This window comes from Camelus bactrianus, chromosome 7 (assembly GCF_048773025.1).
Source record: "Camelus bactrianus isolate YW-2024 breed Bactrian camel chromosome 7, ASM4877302v1, whole genome shotgun sequence".
Classification (NCBI taxonomy): Eukaryota; Metazoa; Chordata; class Mammalia; order Artiodactyla; family Camelidae; genus Camelus; species Camelus bactrianus.
Window position 1 is genome coordinate 977,505 of NC_133545.1, and position 15,411 is coordinate 992,915.

At 64.1% G+C, this 15,411-nt stretch overlaps 1 protein-coding gene across 5 annotated transcripts in view; it reads right to left on the reverse strand.

The window, feature by feature from the left end:
• Positions 1 to 5,491: 5,491 nt before the first annotated feature.
• The window catches only part of DNAJB6 (DnaJ heat shock protein family (Hsp40) member B6), a 60,975-nt gene continuing 51,055 nt past the window's right edge, over positions 5,492 to 15,411 (reverse strand). For 3 of the 5 annotated variants that reach the window (XM_074366635.1, XM_074366634.1, XM_045522631.2), the window contains 3 exons: positions 10,627 to 10,842; positions 9,846 to 9,937; positions 5,492 to 6,696 (listed from right to left, as the gene is read on the reverse strand). In XM_074366635.1, coding sequence (XP_074222736.1) covers positions 6,577 to 6,696; positions 9,846 to 9,937; positions 10,627 to 10,842 — 428 coding nt within the window. In that variant the 3' untranslated portion in view covers positions 5,492 to 6,576. Of the gene's footprint in view, positions 6,697 to 8,747; positions 8,768 to 9,845; positions 9,938 to 10,626; positions 10,843 to 15,411 lie in introns of all 5 variants that reach the window. The other 2 variants (XM_074366639.1, XM_074366636.1) reach the window with 2 other exon arrangements.

Sequence of the window (15,411 nt, forward strand, 5' to 3'; positions counted from 1 at the left end):
CTAATTAATGCCGACTCTCTGGACCGCTGGGGTGTTTGTGGAGCCTGCGACGTCACCTCTGGCAAGTCCGCAGCTCAGACGAAGGTGAGAGGACACTCACGTCCGACCAGCACCTCCTGTTTTGCTGTTCTGAGCAGACGACGGGCGTTGCGCCAAAGGCATGTAAACTGTAGAGGCTGTACACAAAAACAAAATTCCAGAAATCTGCAGGCAGCCTCTTAATCTGAAATGACATTGGCTGCCCGGCTCTAATACAATGGATTTAGCCGGCAGAGCTGACTAGTATCTAGGTTCTCCCGAGGTGCGAGGCACCTGCTGCTCAGTATTTGTCGGTGCAGCTGAAAACTGAAAGGTTTCTCTCACCACTATTGAAGGGACGGAGAGGCGAGTTTCTTCCTGGCCCCTGCTGTACTTCCTGGCTCCTAAATCTGGACGAAGGGCTCGCTGAGACTTTTACAACCCTTTGGACCATAAACGGTCTGACTGGGAGCTCTGCTGGGGACGTGGTGTCCGGAAAGCCTCCCAGCCCCCAGATGAAGCGAAGTTCTTACAACCACACAGGAGGACGCCTGAACACACACCCTACTCTCAGATACTGCATTTGCAATTCACACAATAAACCCTTTAAGTATGAGGCTTATGTTAACCAGGGAGTCACATAAGTCAACTGACTTGCATCAAACTGCAGCTGACCTAACCCGGGAGGGTCCTCTCCGAGCCCGGCTGGGGACACCGGAGGGTCTTCCCGGGTCTGCGTTCCCATCTGAGCCTGGCGTTGGGGTGTTGTTTTGAAGAAGGGGCTGCGGCCAGCACGTCGGAGCATGTCACGCATTTCAAAGTCCTCCTGCGCGTTGTAAACAGGAAATGAGGGTGACGGGCCGTGACTTCTCCCTCCACTGTCGGCAGGAGTGGGGTGGTTCCTGGTTTGGCCACTGCCTTCTTTTCCTTTTATTTTATTTATTCCGTCAGCTTGAGTTTTTTTAACTTTGGCTTCAGTAACAATTTGGTGGGGAGTGAAGGACAGTAGGGGACACTAGAGGTCACCCTCTCTGAAGTTAGTGTCAGGAGTGAGACACACGTGCTCTCAGGTGAGGAGACACAAAAGAACCGAGGGGAAAAGGAAGATCTGCTTCATTTACCGCGATGTCAAACTGCACCTTAGGGAAGCAACTCATCGGAAAAGTCTGGATTAATGAGACAGACGCATGTTCACTCCAAGAGCTTCAGAAACAATTCCAAGGCGGGTTTCGTCAAGCTCGGAGACGCAAGGCCTCCCCCGGGCTCCCGCTCCCGGGACGAGGCCCAGGCAGCCGGGACGACCAGGCCGCGCAGGTCCGGGCAGGCGTCTCCTCCTGTCACCTCCTGTCACCTCCTGCTGGGGGACCAGGGCAGGGTTCAGGAGGTCATGGGACTATTTTGGCCAGAAATTGCTAGAAATATCAACAGCAGATTTCACTCGTCTCTATTAGCCCAGGAAACCACACATCGCCAGCTGTCAGATGTTACTTGAGCAAAACATGTGAAACTGCTTTGGGTGTGCGCGTGCAGGGAGAACGCGCAGAACGTGCGGCGGAGCCCGGCTTCACCTTTGAGGCTGTGCTGCGGGGCCTCCTGATGGGCCGTTTCTGACATGAGGCTAGACGGCAAACGCTGGCGAGGACGCCCCGGATCCCCGGGAGGGTTACTTTATTCTGCCAGGGGAGCTGCGTAACTGCTCCGTTCTCCCCCCTCCAGCTCGTTTCAGCCTTGTTGGCAGTTGAGGCTGACTTACTCTGCCGTGCGCGCGGCCGCGTGCGGGCGTGTGTGCGGGCGGGGCGGGCGGGGCGGGGCGGGGCTCCTGCCCGCAGTCCGGTTTTCCTTTGTGGAGGCGCCCTCCTGTGGCCACGGAAAATATTGCGCCACGAAAGAGCAACTTCCCACACAGACGGGGCCTTGGATAAAGAAAAATCCCCTCCAAGCTGCGCGGATACGCGGAGTTTTCAGAAAATACCGGCGCGGGGTTCTGAGAGTTGGGAAGCTGCGGGATCACGGCACCGAAACCGCTCTCCGCGCGCCTCCGCGAGCAGGGCCCGCGGGACAGGGATGCGCCCGGGGTGGTGGCCGCGCCCCGCGGGCGCCCCCTACAGGACGCTGGGCCGGACCGCAGGCCCTCGGCTGGACGGCCTCTGCGAGCTCCTCCCAGGCTCCAGGCGGGACCCTCTCCCTGCGGAGGGCACGGGGTCTCGGGGGGCCGGGCGCAGCGGTGGCAAGGAGCAGGGGGGCGCCTGCGGCCCGGGTGGCCCTACACCCAGCGCTGCTTCTCCCCTCACCTGTTCCGCCTGGAGGTCGTCCAGATGGCCCTGAATCCCGGGTTCTCCTCCTGAACCCCTCCTGGGCGGCCAACTGCTGGGCGCGCTGGGTGACACCCCCAGGGGACGAGGGTGGGAGGCCTCTCACAGGCTGCTGGCTGGCTGCTGCCAGAGGCTGGGTCCTGGGGTTGAGGGCCAAGGAGAGGGACACCCAGAGCCAAGGGGGACCCGCCTGGAGTCAGTGATCAGTCAGGCCATGGGTGGCCCTCGAGGCTGCAAGACAGACGTCGCTGGTCCTGAAGGAGCGGCCATCTCCTGGGAGCGTGTGAGCATCTGGAAGTCACCCCGAGGGCCCCTCCAAGACCCCCCTTGGCTCCTGCTGCTCCATGTCCAAACTCAGGCCTGAACTCCAGGGACCTGCCCTGGTGCCCATTCACCCTGGTTCTCTGACCCTGGGAGGGCGCTCGCGGGGCGGACCAGGATGGACGTGGTCCTCAGAGGGCGCAGACCCAGCGCGGCCCACCCACCAGGGCCACCAGAGCACAAGCCGCAGGGGGGCGGCAGGAAGGCCGCTCAGCCCCTTCTCCTCAGGCTGTCCGTGTCCAGGCCAGGCCCGCTCTGCGGGCAGAGCACCAAGCCCTGGTTGCCCTGGAAGCGGCCCCGGCCCCCTCCCACGGGTTCCTCTCGCCTGAACCCCCTGCCCACCTCTGTCCCCCACCAGCAGGTGCCCTCCTTCCACACCAGTGTCGAGCCCTGGGCCGGGGCCTGACAAGGCAGGACAGGGGGTCACCCTGCCTGTGGCTGGCACGTCTGTCTGGTCTGGAGTCCAGGGCTGCCGCTCGCTCAGTGGTGCCCCCACGAGCTCACCTGGCTCACGCTGGACACGCCGAGTGTGCGCTGGGTGAGGGCGGTGACGGTGGCCCAATCCGCCCCTGGCGGCCCCTCCGCCACTAGGCCAGTGGGCGGGGAAGGGGCCGAGGGGCACAGGGGCACCGGGGGAGGGAGGAGTCCTGGGGCCACCTGGCCTCTGCTGGTCCTTTGAGGTCAGGCCTGTGGTTCCTCGCGCCTGGCTTCCTCGGGGACTCGGGGACTGGGGGACACGGGGACTCGGGGGGGGCTGTGCTGCCTTCTTACCCTCCTACTACAGCCCGCGGGTTCTTCCTGAAGGACTTCAAGGTTGGGTAACAAACGGACCCCTCGTCATGGCACAGACACCCCCGCCGCTGCGGTCATTTCTGGGGCCCACGTGCCCTCCTGAGGGAGGCTGTCACGGGCCAGGGCTCCCTGCCGTGTCTCTGTGTCACACATGTGCACCAGGCCCAGCTCAGCACCCAGAACCACCCCGAGTCCTGGAATGACCCTTGGTGAAATGTGTGCTCGTTACGATCACCAACACTGTCTCCCGTGGACCGACAGGACGTGAGCCCCCGGGGGCCCCGGGCTGGGGCTGCAACAGACAGAACACAGGAAAGGGCTTCCAGCCTGGGGGTTCGTGGTGAGTAACGAGAGAAAGTGACTGGTCACCCTGGTGTCACGGAGGCGGCCAGAGAGCAGACTGGTCGTTCTGAGGACCGGGAACCAGGGCGGACGCCATCTATGAGGCTTTCGCTACAATCTGTCCTTCAGGGATCCAGAGAGGACCTGGAAAAATTCGCCTTCGCCGAATTCCAGCGGAGAATGCAGAGCAGTCACGGGGTGCCCGTGAGGACCGGATGGCCCTGCAGACCAGGGAGCACCAGGAGGGGCCGTCCCAGGTGGGTGACGACCCCCGAGCCCACACGTCAACCTGAGGCCAAATGACCCCCAAGAGAACGGTCTCTAGGCGGCAGGACCAGATGGTGAGGAAGTGGGGAAGGGGCCGTGGGCACCCTTGGAGGTCTCGGCTCCAGCTTGGGGCAGAAACCGCCCCTGAAGCCATCGGGGAGACCAGGACCACCGGCGAGGGCGGAGACGCGAACTGGGTTCCAGGCCTGGTGAGTCCGCGGTCTCCCCACTGCCAAACAGCTTTCAAAGGTAAAAAATAAACAGATCAGTCAGGTGTGGTTTCCACTGTCACGATCCCACTTTTTTAAGGCTCCAGCAACAGTCCGCAGTGTCCCTGTGGATGGTGCCACGTCACTTTCCTGGTTCTGGTGCTACCCACCCCTGGGGGCTGGGGCGGCACTCACCTGGCACGCGGCAGGATTTCCTGTGAAAGTACAAGCATCTCTATAAGGACGTTTCAAAGTATTTGCTTCAGTGAGTTCTGAAGCCCCTAACCAGCCTCAGGGGAGGGACGAGGGACTGAGGGGCGGCTCCCCGCAGCCCCAGCAGGCTCTGTCCCCGAAGGGCCTCCTGGGGGAAGGAGCTGCGGCTAGAGGCTGGGCCCTGACCCTGCCGCCCCCACCCCGTCCTCCACCCCCTCGGTGCTCGCCCAGCACCCCCAGGAAGGACCCCGGGGAAGATCACAAGGCAACGCAGGAGGCCCCCTCCTCTCTGCGTCACCCAGACCCCCCGAGAGCCTAAGCAGGGCTGCGGGCCCACTCGGGCCAGCCCCGCGCCCCCTGGCCCCAGCACGTGGTCCATGGAGCAGACTCTACAGCAGGAGGCAGGGCCAGTGGACAGACTGCCCACCGCTACCTCTGCCCCTCTCCTCACCTGTGACCAGGGGCCTCTCCCACTCACTCAGGAGCCGCCCCACCGCGGGGGCATGTGAAGGCGTGGGGGCCCAGACGACCCTGGGGGCTCTAACAGCATCCCCGACACTGTCCTGTCCCAGGTGACCAGCCTCAAGGACGGCGACATCTTCCCACGTGGGGTCACCTCCCTCCCTGGTCCCACACAGGGAAGTTCTAGGGTGTGAGCAACTGACAGGGGGCTCTAAGTCCTGAGGGACCTTCCCCTTGTGGCCGCGGACGTGGCCTTGGTCTCGCTGGGCCCGCGTCCGGCATGTCCAGGACGTGGCCTGAGGGACGCCTCTCATCCCCTGTGCTTCCCGCTGGTGACCGTCAGGCTGCTGGTCTCCCACAACGAACGCGCAGTGGGAACGGCAGCTTTAGAATGACGTCGTCTCCACCCTCCAGGAACGCACCTCAGGCTCCAGCCTTTAGTCCCCAAAACGTCACTGTGTCTCTCACTGAAACGACGGAGAAGAAACGCCGTTCCTCTCCCCACTAGTAACTGCAGCTTCCTGGCGTTTGCAAATGACGGCAAGGGAGTGTGAGTCAATGTGCTTACACTTTATTGACGTGGGGGGCACTGAAAACCCACGATGCTTCCATGGTTACGTTTTCCACACCAAGCATTAAACCCTGTCCACTCTTCCCCCGAGTCCGCACCGCCTCCTGCCACCACCGGGCCTTCAAACACAGGGCATGCTCGTTCCTGGCTTCCACGCCCGCGGTGCTGCCGCGAGGGCCGTGCCCCAGGTGCCTGGTTCCAACACTGCAGGGTCAAAGCTGCCGCCACTTAAAGCCCCATGGTGCTCTCAGTGCCTGAGAGCAAAGGGAGGGGGACCCCGGGGGCCTGACCGCAGGCGGTGGGCGGGCGGGGAGGGGGGCAGCACGGACGGAGTCCAGTCGCCCTGGCAGGAGGGAGGGGAGGAGGCACGTCCCGCAGAGAAGTAACCGTGGGAAGCTGTCCAGGGCGCAGTGGCCCCGAGAGGAGCCGGCACTGGCTCAGCACCAGCTACCCGGGTGCAGGGAGCTTGTCTAACCCCCAGCAGGACCGGAGCTGAGAGGCAGGGTGGTGTGGCCAGACCGAACTCTGCAGAACCCCGTGCACACGCCCAGAACAGCTATGGGTCCAAGAGACGTGGGATAACTCCAGCTGCATCTGGACCCCCTGGAGAGGATGAAAATTAAAACCACAAACACGAGGATGACCACATGCCTGGCGTGACCGGCCAGGGGCCACCGTGAGGGTCTGGCTCCTGAAACCAAGGAGCGGCCGCCCGTGTTCAGGAGGCACCTCTGCGTTCCCTACGCTGCACTGGAGCCTAGAGTCAAGCGTTGCGGCCAGCAGGAGAGGAGGTCGCTCCACGCACACGCACACGCCATCCGTCCTGGGCACACGACTAAAGCTACAAGCGTCTTGGCACTGCGCGCCAGGGGAGCGGGGAGGGCGCGCCCCGCGGGGGAGGCGCCCCCGGCACAGAGCTGGGGAGGAGAGGCCGGGACGGCCTGGGCGGCTCCGCGTCCCACCACCGCCACCCGCAGCCCCTCCCGCCTCTGCCAGCCCCACGGGTCGGCCAGCGCGTCCCCCGCGCCGTGAGCAGGTGTGGTCTCGGGACGTGGAGAAGCAGGTGCCACTACCTAACGCGCGCGCACGGCCACGGAGCGGCCCGTCTAGAGGTGCCCTTTGGTCGACTTCTTCTTCTTCGACTCCTCCTTCTGCTTCTGCTTCTTCCTCTTGCCACCTTCTTTGAATCCTAAGGAAACAGGCGTGTGAAACACTGGGCAGGAGCAGCTGCTTCCCCACCGAGAGGCAAACACCCCCCAGGTCAGAAAAACACACCGGTCACGTCCCCCTTCCACCTGGTCCGCACCGAAGCTCAGGGGAAACGGGGACTCACGCAGAGCTTCAACACAACCCTAAGAGCGCCACAGCCCCGCAGAGCCGCCCCTGCCCGCCGTCCCCGCGGCCCGGCCGCGGGCTCCGGGCTCGATGCGGCCGAGGCCTTTCGTCTCCCATGTCATGTGCCTGCCTGGAGCCCACGGAGGAAGGAGCCAGCGTGACTCGCTCGCCCTCCAGTGGTTCTGTCCCGGAGCCAGCCATCTACACGAGGGCTGGGACGCAGGGAACCACGACGTTGACCTTGGGTCACAGAAGAACCACGGGGGGGCCGGCCTGGACCACTGCACTTACACACGGGCCCCACGCCTGCTGGAAAGATCGCCTGAGAGCACCGCCAGGATTTTAAACCTGACGGTGCCCCTCTGGAGCATAGTCTCCCGTCTGTGCAGACACACACGGAGGGCAGGACCCTCACGCATCCACGCTGGGGGCTCCGGTCCTCACAGAACGGCAGTCCCCGGTGGGCCGGGCCTGGTGGTGGTCAGGTGGGTGCCCCCAGCCAATCCGTAATGGCCCGCGACGCCTGTGACCCATGGGGCCAAGGGAGACGCACGTGCCTTGGACACCGCAGGGCTGCAGGTGCCCCCACCCACCAGCCTTCCCACCGACTCAAACCCCACACACACGTGCTTGCCGCGGCCCAGCCTGACGTGTCCCGAGGGCTCCGTGAGGCCTGCGTGTCCTGCCCACCTCCCCCGCAGCACGGAGGCCATCCGCCCATCAGGAGCCGTCAAGGCCGTGGGCTTAGGGAAGTGGCCCCGGCAAAGGGTCTGGCTCACGAGAGGGAGAGGATGATGGCCTCTCTTCCCCCACCGGGCTCAACTACGCGCACAACAAGCCAACAAGAAGGAGAGCAGCACCTGCCAGCGTACCAGCATCCACAGACCTTCCTTGCCCCAGACTTCCCGAGGTCCCTGTCGCTGCGATTGGGCTGCCCCTGGGCCAGGCCAGGCCCCACGGAGGCACTGGCAGGCCTGGTGACTTGCTCCTTCCTCCCACCTGGGCCCCACACCTGTCTCTGGTCATGAAATCCTACCACCCGACCCAGAAGGGACCTGGAAGCTCTGGGGACGCAGAGGGCAGAGCTGGGGCTCAGCCGTCCTCCCAGCCACAGCGCCTCCGGGGAGACCGCCTGCTGTCACAGCACAAGGCGGTGGGGAATCAATTCCTCACTCAAATTTCTTATTCAAACGCCTCATCTGCAACAAGACACCTTTAATTTTAAGACACAGAAAGATAACCGCGGACAAACTAAAGGAATTCAGCACAAATGACAGGATTCCAGGGTACGTCCCTCCGGGCAGGTGCCAGTCCCGTGCGTCCGGGGCGCCCGGGGGACACCGACCGGCCCAGCTACAGACCCGAAGGCAGGCACCAGTGTGGAAACCACCTCTCCTCTGCCCCTCCCCCCTTCAGGGACCGCTGCGGTCCAGGGAGCAGCCTCGAGGTGGCAGTGCCCTCCTGTCACCAAGGCCAGTCCTCGGATCTGAGCTACGAAGAGCAGTGTCGCTTATCCTGAGAGCCGGCTGTCAGCAGGAAACCTCCACCTTCTGGAAGGTCAGTGTGTGGTGGAAACTACCCCGGTGTGACGCGCGTGAGCCCTGCGCACGACCTGCACTGGTACCCGAGGCCTCAAGTCGGGGGGAATGGAGTGTCTGGGGACATGGGGGGCCCCGGCCACACGTGTCACACAAATCTCAGGGGGATTCAGTGCAAACCCGGACAGACCTGCTGCGCCATCACCAGGGCGGCCGGGCCACGGCGCTAACCTCCCAGACAAACGCAGCCAAGGTTCCGGCCCAAAGAAATCACAGGTGCTTCTGGGAAGAGAAGCAAGCAAACAAAACCGCGGCTTCCTTCCTGCAGACCGACAGGACCGCCGTGCAGCGGCCACGGCTCCACCACCCAGAGCAGAGGCTGTCGGGCTGCGGGAGCCGCGCGTGCGGCCCACTGTCCAGCAGAACCAGGCAGTGCTTTCTCACAATGCGCCATGTTTAGGCAAAAACCCACGTCTTTAATTCTTCGGTGATTTCACCCAGACACTCCTTTGAAGGCCTCATGACTTGATTTCAAAGGAAACAAGAAACGAGGTTGACTCGGCAGCCCTCAGAGCCCGCCGGCCGCGCTCCGCCACCACCCACCACGGGCAGGGGTTCAGCAGGAGCCAAGTCCGTCCCTCGCCCGTGTGAGGATTCGAGCGGCTCCTAAGTCAGCTGGGCCTCCCCACTCAGAAACAAAACCTGGTAGAGACCTGGGGGTAAAAACTGACAAAAACCCGCGATTTCAGAAAGCGGCAGCACCTTCTGCTCTTCCTGCAAACCCCTGCTCCCAGGGTCCCCCGGCAGCGCCGCCACCCCGGGAACCACGGCAACAGGGCCTTCAGCTGGCTGGCAGCCCAGCCCGAGCCCCACTCCCTCGTCCTGCTCCGGGGGCCGGCGGACCCTGCTCCTGCGACTGGGACTTCCCACCTAGCATCCTTCCAGAGGGACGCGGCCGTTATGTCACTGCTGGAAGGTCACCTGTTCGGGGAGACTGAGGCACAGCCCTGCCCTCACCAAGACCACCCCCAGAGCGGCCAGCACCGGGAGCTGACCACAAAGCCGGGGGAGCGTCCGCACGCCTATTCAAGGCAGAACAAGTTTTCGCTGAACTCACACAGCCCTTCCAATAGCCTCTAGTCTTCATTTAATCACACAGGAAAAGGCCGTCTCTGCCCATCTGCCTTTGCCGGCTGGCTCCCCGGCAGCCGGTGGCCAGGTCTGCACCCTTCCGCGGGGCTCCGCGCCCCAGCTGGAAGCCCAGGATGTGCGCCTTCAGGTGGACGCAGGGCACACTTTCTTTGGTCCTGCTCAGAACCCGACACATACCTCTGCTCCACCTGAGAAGGGCTGGAAGGGGCTTCATGCAACTGAGCTCCCACAGGAAGTCCTGGAGAAGGGACAGACTTCATCCCGGGAGGTCCCTGCCCAGAGGCACCGCCCATCCCAGGCCCACAGAACTGACCTCCAGCACGCACCGAGACGCCGCCCTGACGCGGGACCGAGGACGGACGCGCACCTCACAACCTGCCGTGGTCACCCTGGCCACTTCCAGCGCTGAGAACCAAGACACAGACGCTTCAAACTGACGGATAGTTCAAACTAAATCACTGTGGCCTTTCGACTCAGCCAGGGTCAAGCCTACGTGCACAGCCACACCACCACGCCGGCAGAGATAATCCAGAAACTCCTATGGGGAATTCGCTTAGCCACCTGGGCTCTCTAAGAAACTGTGCGTCAAGATGCAGGAAGGGGGCAGAGCTGGGGCCCCGGAGGCCCAGGGCACCCGGGGAGCAGCGAGCGCCCAGGGCACCCGGCGGGGGGCCTCCCCTGGTGAAAGCGTGGTCAGCACCCGTCCAGTGGACGGCAGGCCCCCTCGGCGGGTGTGAGGCCGAGCTTTCAACTCAACACAAAGGTGAGGAGCAGCGCGAAGGCGGTGGGGCAGCCAGTCTACAAGACAAGATCCCCAGTACTGAGCCGAAAGTTACAGAAAGGAGCGTCGCATGTAAACACAGCACCTGCCATCTTCCACCCACCAAGAGAGACTGCACCCGCTTTAATGGGGGGTCTGGGGAGGGGAGGCACCTCCCCCTGCCGCAGCCCTCAGGTCAGGACGCAGCAGCACAGGGGCGACTTCTGTCCTCTCGGGGCCGGGGCTGGGGCCGGGGCTGGAGCTGGGGCCGAGGTGGTGGGGGCCGAGGTGGTGGCGGCCGGGGTGGCGGGGATGGGCAGCTCCTGGTGCACACCTGCCGAGAACACGGAGGGGGGCTCCCAGCTGCCGGTGGCCCTGGGGCGGCCTGGCTCATCCTCGTCATCACCAACGTAGTGGGACGCGTGTTTGGGCAGAGAGGCAGGCCGGTGTGACCTCAGTGAGCGAGCGCTGGTGCTGGCGGGCTGGGAGGGCAGCGCACTCTGGCCTCGTCGCCGACACTCCTCCTCGAAGGCGTCCTCGTCGGCCACACCTGAAAGCACAGGACGGAGCGCATGTCAGGTTCTCCTACCCGACCTGGACACAGATGGAGCCCCTCCGTGGCAGCCACCACCGCCGCCACCATGGCCCCGCAGCAGCGAAGGAGGGCATCGCCTCACTCCCCCCACCGCTCTGCTGGGGCCTGGACTCGCCTTCCGGGGAGCAGCCGCTCCCCCCCAACCCTCAGCACACGTCAGTGAGTCTGAGAGAAAGAGGGCGTCCTCTCGGAACCACGGTCAGGCTGGACCACCCGCCACGGTCGCATCGTCAGAGTTAGCCCAGGAGCCCCCCTGGCAGGAAGGGCTCCGGACTGTTGGCCTCCCCCATAGGCAGCTTTGGCTCCGGGACCCGCACGCGGTGCTGAAACGAGCCTGGGGGTGGGGGCGGCGGCCATGGGCCCTGCGGCCCGCCCGCACCGGGCGCCTGTCACACCAGAAACACCGCCAAGGACACCCTCACCGCTCGCAGGCCTGTGCTTCTGCTGGGCTTTTGAAACCAGGAGTTTTGCAGATTAGGTGGGATGCTGGGGATGGAATCAAACACAGCGGTAACGTTCACTGAGAGGTTCAACGCCTTTCTCTTGAGACGTTTTGATGGCCAGTCACGTGGCGGAACGTGAGAAAGGCGCTGCTGAAGTCCAGTAACGAGATGGCGAGCCCACCCATCTGCTGGGGTGGGCGCAGCGACACCCAGAGCAGCGGCACCCTTCCTGGGCCCCTGGACACTCGGCTCCGTGTGTGCAGGGGGCGGGGGGTCACCAAACACCACGGCAGCGAGAGCCTCGAAGTCTGAGCCCAAGCAAATGAGCCGGAAGGGTCACCTCCTCGTGGAGTGTGAACCAAGGCCGGACGCCTGCGTGAGCTCTTCCTCTGCCCCCTGTGCGGGGGACCCTCCATTCCTGCCTCCCCACGACCACTGTGCAGACCTGCTCGGGGAGATGCTCCTGAAATGAAGCGTTTGTTACGAAAGACCTGCACTCACGGGGCCCCTACACTCACAGCTGCTTGTGCTCCACACAGCGGCCCTGAGTGCCAGGCTGGGCGCGGGGAAGAGGTGCGGGGCCGCCGCTCCACCTCGCCACACGCCCACACACACGGCCCACCCGCACAGCACACCTGCTCGGGCCCCGGCGTCCCCCCTTCGCCGGGTGCGCTGTCCGAGTCCCACCACCCACACCACAGAGCAGTACGCGCCTGAGAGCCCGTGGAGCCCATAACCTGGGTGGGGCCTGCGTTGCACTCAGTTCCTGCTCCGGGACGGGCCACGCCTTATACAACCCAAGTGCCCCCGTCCGGGAACAGCACTCGGGCTGGCAGAGAGCCGGCCTCCAGGCCACGGACCAGTCACAACCCCAACACTCAAACAGAAGGGAGACGCGTTATCTGTGGACCCACGGAGGCCCTAAGGCTGGGAGGGAGTCCTGGTGCTCAGCGCCCGGGGCCTTGGCAGCCATCACGTCAGATGCCCTGTCCTCAGCAGCCCTCCTGAGGACCACTGGCCACCCCCACTGCGGGTCCTCAAAGTCAAATGCCAGGCTGAAGAAACAGGCCCCAGGCTGTCACTCCAGCCTCAAGCAAGCCCTCCACCTGGGCGTGTGCTCCGTGGTCCAGCCTCGCCCCCAGTGTGACTGCTGAGGAAGGGGCCACAGGCTTTGGTATGAACACGCCTGTTTGCCTGCAGGAGGGCGGTGTGTAGGGCGGCTCCTGGGGCAGGGGCACTCAGGGCTGCAAAATCTAACACCCACACGTGGGCCACGTCTGATTCCCAGATACATGGAGCCCTTTCAAGGGAGTGGGACCCACGGAGCTGGGGCCAGGAGGTCACTGCCGTGGAGACCTGACATCAAACCTGCACTTGAAGCAGAAAGCAGGAAGGCACTGGCGTCTCAGCACGACCCCAGCCCACGCTCAGCTTCTCCCCACCTTGGAAGGAAGAGGACCTGGACCCTGTACGGGGAGGGGCTGTGGAGACTCCCGGGGGGCCTGAGGCCGAGCAGTGGTCCACTCCCTGGTGGTTAAGATATGATTTCAGGGTGACACCTTTGGGGCACAGGACACGCTGGCACGTTTGATCTGAGAAGGGGGGTGACCACAATGGCCCTAGACTTGGAGGAGGCAGGGGCCTGAGGGCCAGCTTCAGCGGCTTCACTCACCTCACCTGCAGCGAGGTCCGCACCTCAGGCCACCCCAAACCCACGGGTGCCCGTTGGCTGTTCAGGGAGACCCACCTCCACATCCCCCATGTGCAGCCGTGGCTCCGCCAAGACTCACCTCCCATGGCGGAGCGCGAGGCTGGTCTGTCCCGCCGCTCGCCTGTGCTTCTCCGGGATGGTCTCCGGGAGCCAGCGTGCAGGCGGGGAGGTCCCCCCGGCCGTGCTGTCACCCCAGGCACACCGGCCCATCGCCTGGCCCAGCTGCCAGCTTCCTCCTTCCGGAGCCGCCCCGCCCCGGGCCCTGCCCCTGATCTCAGGGCCACCTGCACACCCTGTGTCTGCTGTTTAGAAGATGAAATAGTCACTCAAGTGTTGAGCTTGGCTGTCGGAGAACAAGCACTCAAGCATGGGAAACAGTTACCACCCAGGTTTACGGTCCCGGTCATCTCCCCGAAGGCCAGGCACTCTGGGACCCTGGGACCACTGACCAGAGAGCACGGAACTGCAGAACTACAGCGGCCTGGCATGACGGGCCGCTCTCTCCTGGGTGTGGAGCCCCTCCCTGAGCAGCAGGGCAGCTGTGCCTCCCCCCTCACTGCCCAGGGCAGAGCCAGCTCGAGCCCCTCCCTCCCGCACAGGCCCTGAGCACCGCCCATTTCAGGCCCCGCCTCTGCCAAGCCCCTCCCCCCGCCGGCCCACGTTCTCTGCATCAGGGGTCACCCAGGCACAGAGGGAGGGGCAGCAGGTGACAGCCAGGTCTCGGGCTTGGCCTCCCAGGAAAGCCCTGTCTGGGGACACCCAGCCAGGATGCCAACTGCCCCATGTGGTCAGCCCTCGAGGTCCCCAGACAACGTCCTGAGCTCCAGAAGTCCTGGGTCTGGACCCCACAAAGCCTCCATGACACCCTGCTGTGCCTCAAGTACCAGGGAAAGGGTTTGAAAAAAAGAAAAAAAGGTGGTGACTAAGAACCTTACCCGAGCATCTTTGCTGGGGACCTTCTGGAAGGAAGCCCTCGACGTGTGCTTGTTCCAGCACTCATTCTGAACCCACTATACTAAACCCAGAATTCCACCAGGTGTTGACAGATTCACAAAAAGGACTCCCCGTCCTCAGAAGGGACACAGCGGTGCATGGCACACGCCCACGGGAGGGGAGCTGACTGGGGCGACAGCTTTTGTCAAAGCCAGTGGTGGGATCCTCCTCCTGGACAAACTCAAGTGGCCTGGCTCTGACCAGGCGGCCAGTGGGGCCCGTGGCCTCCAGCGCTGTGACCTGCACTGTGGACAAAGCGTGAACGAACTGGACTGGTGCCACTCACAGCTTTTGAGCAGGACAAACGAGAAGAAAATGGGGGAGTGAGTCAGCAGACACGCGTGGGGGAAGGAGGGCAGTCCCGGGCTGGGAAGGGCTGTCCTGCCCCAGTGACCCCAGGGCCAGCTGGCCCCTCCGAACAGCAGCCCCGACCCGCTCTCCACCGTGTGCAAACGGGCTATGCCCCAGGAGCACTGACCTAACTCCTCCCGGACACAGACCAGCCGGGGTTTGGAGAGGACCCCAGCCCAGGTCCTGAACCACTGCCCCGAGACGCCCCTCGGGCCTCCTCAGGACAGGTCTGCCCAGAGCAGAGGCGCTCCTGCCTTCGGGGCAGACAGGGCTGTCGGACATCCAAGCTCGGCACTGCGGACACCACGTCTCTGGGGGCCGTGGGACCCCAGAGCGGCCACCCATCAGCCAGGTCCTGGACCGGAAGCACCAGGCACCCTGGAGACGAGCGAGAGTGGTGCGCAGAGCGGGGCCTCTCCAAGGCAGGGGGGTCTGGGGGGCGCGACCCAAGAACGCACGGAAACGGCCGCTCCAGCCCTAACTCCGCTGCAGCACATCATCTGTTTCGGGGCTTTCCTGTCGCAGTGCCTCCAGACCTCATCCTCACGGCCTCCCCTGTACCCCAAATGTCAGAAGGCCACGTGACACTTGACACGGAGGCACCAGGCTGCTCCCTGAATGGGGACTGGCCGAGAATGCCGTCCCCCGACTGCGAGTGCAGGTGGGGAGCCCCTGAGCTGGTCTTCTGCTCCGGGATCCAGCAGGGCGACCTCGGCTGCAGAACTGAACCGACCCAGACAGTAGGGACGCACTGGCCCGAGGGTGCAGCAGACGGTGAGCGGGCGATGGGAGCCCCACTGAGCAGCCAGGGTCCGGAAGTCAGACGGCGGGGGGGGGGGGGGGGGGGGGCCACACACCACCTGCCCAGCTCCGTGAGTTGGGCTGTGAGCCCAGCTGTGCAGAAAGACACAGCTGCCCTGAGCCCGATCACAGAACTCTCGTCGAAGACCGTGCTTCCCAAAGCAGAGGGGAAGCTCTCCGCTGGCGGCGGGAGCACCGCCAGGAAGTAAAGCCCCGAGGCTCTCC